Source organism: Wasmannia auropunctata, unplaced genomic scaffold (assembly GCF_000956235.1).
Source record: "Wasmannia auropunctata unplaced genomic scaffold, wasmannia.A_1.0 LD336030.1, whole genome shotgun sequence".
NCBI lineage: Eukaryota > Metazoa > Arthropoda > Insecta > Hymenoptera > Formicidae > Wasmannia > Wasmannia auropunctata.
Window position 1 is genome coordinate 242,385 of NW_012026860.1, and position 3,638 is coordinate 246,022.

Below are 3,638 nucleotides of genomic sequence, written 5' to 3' on the forward strand. Positions count from 1 at the left end.
CGTATTCTGCCAACTTTCGGCTTCCCCTCCTCCACATCAAAAGCATAGGAATGCTCGGTCTATTATATATGTCGTTGGGATGGACGCGACGCGTAACGCGCTCAGTGGGAACGCACCCTAAGTTTGTTCGGTAAGCAGCCCTCTTCTCTTCGTTCTGCCCTGTGATTGGCGCGCAAAATTATATCCTGATGCCGACCGACTCGACCAATAGTGTCGGCGATTGTTTCAGCTTACGAAAATGTAGCATCAGTCTCTCTGACTTAAGTCTTAAGTGGAGTCTGGTCTGGGGAGTCTGTGGAGTGATATTGTGTAATTATACGTGTTTATGGAGTTGCGAATAAGTTAAAAAGCTCGAAACTGATTGAAACACGGGCATCGGAATTCATCCGGTATAAACGGTGAATGTGCACGCTGACACACGTGAATGTACCATACACACCTTGTGAATGTTAACGAAAGATAAATGAGTTTGCAAGATAGCTTGTTTTCCGAGGATGTCGAATACGACGTAAACGTCTTTACGAAGGATAAGACACGTAAGAGGTACGAGAATATTATAACAAAAATTCTTAAAATAAAATTGAAACACATAGTATGAAACGCCGACGTTATCTTTGAAGGTTAGTTTCTCTCACGGTATTCGTTTATAGCTGCAAACACGTAATGAACAGTTTCGTTTTCTTTTGACTATTTAATATCTTTCTATATTTGCGTGTGAGAGTGTGGGTGAGGGAGGATATATATATATATATATATATACACATATATATATATATATATATACATACGCCAGAGGCAAGATTCCTCATGTTTTCTCAGAAGGAGACACGAGTGTCGCATTCCCATTTCCCAAGCCTAGTATAGGCATTTATAAATAGCATAAGATATAAGATATACATATGAATGGTTAATTTTCGTTTTTATTCCGAGTACAAAGCTTATGATTCCATTTTTTATCTCATTGTCAGTAGTACTGCTCCTATCTATTTATACTCATATGTGCTATATATTTTTGAGATTGATGCCGTTTCAATTAATGTAAATAGTTTTAGACTTAATTTGTTGAATGATAGTACTTTCATTGTTACAATCACATATTGGGATTATTGGGATTTGTACATATGTACATTCATAAGATAATGTATCACTATTGAAATAGTAAAATCTTGAAAAATTGTATGTCTTGCATTAGATTGTACACTTGCAAATACCTAATTTTTTGCAATATGTATTTTTGCAATGTAATTTTTTGTATTATTGAATTATTCTATCCTAAGAATATAATTTGGATCTTTGATTTTTGACTAATTAATATTGAAATTGAATAAGTCGGTATATTTATTGCTAAAGTACAATTTGCGATTTTAAAACATATAATTGGATTCTTATTTACATGATCACAAACGTGACATATTTATTCGTTCCTACACGCACGTGGTTACATTAATTTAAGACATGTGCTTATATGATTTAAAGCAACGCACTCTATTCTTTGTGATTCAAGATATGTCGTAGTATATCTAATTTAACTAGTTTTTCATTTTCATGCTGTTTAACGACATGCAATGCAAGTGGATGTTTTTCCTTATGATTGCTTGGGCTATGCATTGTGTATTATGTATGTACATATTACGCACGATATGTCGCCATTCTTCGCTCTTATTATTAGGCGATAAAAGAAGAGGACGAAAGAAAATTTGTGATACAAGTCGTAAGCGTCGATGTCGACGCGCTACGCAAGTCTTTCAAGGAAACGAACGAGGGAGAAAGTGAACGGGTTATGTAAAAGTTAGCTGGCGTTTATCGTCTTTTCCCCTTCCATCCTTGTCTCAAACCAATGCCGTAAGGCATTACGTTCACCAAAACGAACGAAACGGCTGATACTACTACTAGCTACCGATATCCCGAATTCAAACAGCAGTTTGCTCCATCACTTTCTGCAGCGAGAAACGCATTGTTTCTTTTCACTTTTGCAGAGTACTCGTCTTTCCACCCGTCAATAATTATCGTCGGTACATAATACACCAGCTGATACAGGATCGTTTCCCAGATTTGCTGCATACATTCTCGATTGGCCAAGGCTCGGCTAGGCGTACCGTAGTATGTTACAAGAGTGATGTGAGAAGGTACAAAATGTAACAAAATTGTCAAGAATTTTCGTCAGCTGCGACGCTAAGCTATGAATTTTTTCGCTAAAATATTCAATCGAATCACCTAGCTACGAATGCGTAAATGATTATTTGCGATTTTTTTTTCTCACCAATGACTTTTCGCAACAATCCAATTTTCAGATGTCAATACGTATTTAAATTATATTTAATTAAGAATGACTTAGAATACTTAATTCAAAAAAATAACATATTATTGTTTTTGTCAATAAAGAGATTGGGACCCAAAACCGAATTTTCCTGAGTGTAAAACAAATTTTGCGTCAACGCAAAAGGACACAAATCGCGGAATGGGTATCGAAGGCCGATGCTCGCCCTCGATGTCTCCAGAATGTAAACTGCAGCGACAAGGTGATTATATGAATGAAATATTTTTATCTGTACATGATGATTTTCTAACAGTTACTATAAACTATAAAGTAGTAGATATGTTTAGGAAACATATCGTACCCTTGCTTCAAAAGTGATACAATTCAAGAAATGAGACTTTTTAATAATTACCATGAATAAGTTCGGTTAAACATTATTTTATGAATCATCAAAATTCCAGGAAACTTAATTTTTGTTAAATTGTGTCATTTTTTTAAGAGTGTGACACACACACACACACACACACACACACACACACTATATATATATATAACATGTATGAACCAACATGTGCTACATATTTGAATAAGTTAATTGATAATGTCATGCCACATGACATTATCAAATGAGATACATTTCAAAACAATTCAGTTATGAGAGTCTTAATTTGAATATTCATTGGATTTTTAGCTAAATCAATACCAACAGTTGAGATTTATAGACCACCAGCGGCTAGAAAGCTTAACAATTGCTCACGGATAAATAGTATACAGACACAATTACAATCGACTACAGATGTTTCTTCAGTCAAGTAAGTAAACTTGCACTTTTATACTCAGAATAATTAGAGAAATCCTACTATTTAAAAAGTCATATTATTCCATTTAAAAAGGTAAAATGACCTGCATGTCTCTATGAAAAATCAAATTGATTTTATTATTACTAGTACATAACAGACGCGCGCTGCGTATTGAATCCCATACATCTTCCAATAACATTTATACCAATTTACATTTTAATTAAACAAATGTTAACAATTTTTGATAAAAAATAAATTTTCAAAAAAAAATGACGCTTTGCGCGCGGTGCGTATTAAACTCCATACATCGTCCAATAACATTTATACCAAATTACATTTTAATTAAACAAATTTTAACAATTTTCAATAAAATGACGTTTTAATCGCTTATATTGAATCGGCCATTTTTAAATAAAATCACGATTTTTTAGAAAATAGCCACATAAAATTCATCTTTAAGATAAGCCCAGAAAGAAGTTGATATTTTTATTTTTCTGGAAGATATGAATTTTTAAACATTGGGGAAAAGAAACTTCAATGCAGATAACATGGCATTTGATTTTTAAGATAGGAAGAGCACA

The 3,638-nt window shown here is 33.7% G+C and overlaps 1 protein-coding gene across 3 annotated transcripts in view; it reads left to right on the forward strand.

The window, feature by feature from the left end:
- The first annotated feature begins 220 nt into the window (after positions 1–220).
- The window catches only part of LOC105452521 (coiled-coil domain-containing protein R3HCC1L), a 6,740-nt gene continuing 3,322 nt past the window's right edge, over positions 221–3,638 (forward strand). For 2 of the 3 annotated variants that reach the window (XR_974737.1, XM_011693702.1), the window contains exons 1-4: positions 221–543; positions 1,977–2,126; positions 2,383–2,519; positions 2,949–3,069. Coding sequence is in view for 2 of the 3 variants with exons in the window: in XM_011693702.1 (XP_011692004.1) it covers positions 464–543; positions 1,977–2,126; positions 2,383–2,519; positions 2,949–3,069 (488 nt within the window). In the remaining variant the exon portion in view is untranslated. The remainder of the gene's footprint in view (positions 544–1,976; positions 2,127–2,382; positions 2,520–2,948; positions 3,070–3,638) is intronic. The other variant, XM_011693703.1, reaches the window with a different exon arrangement.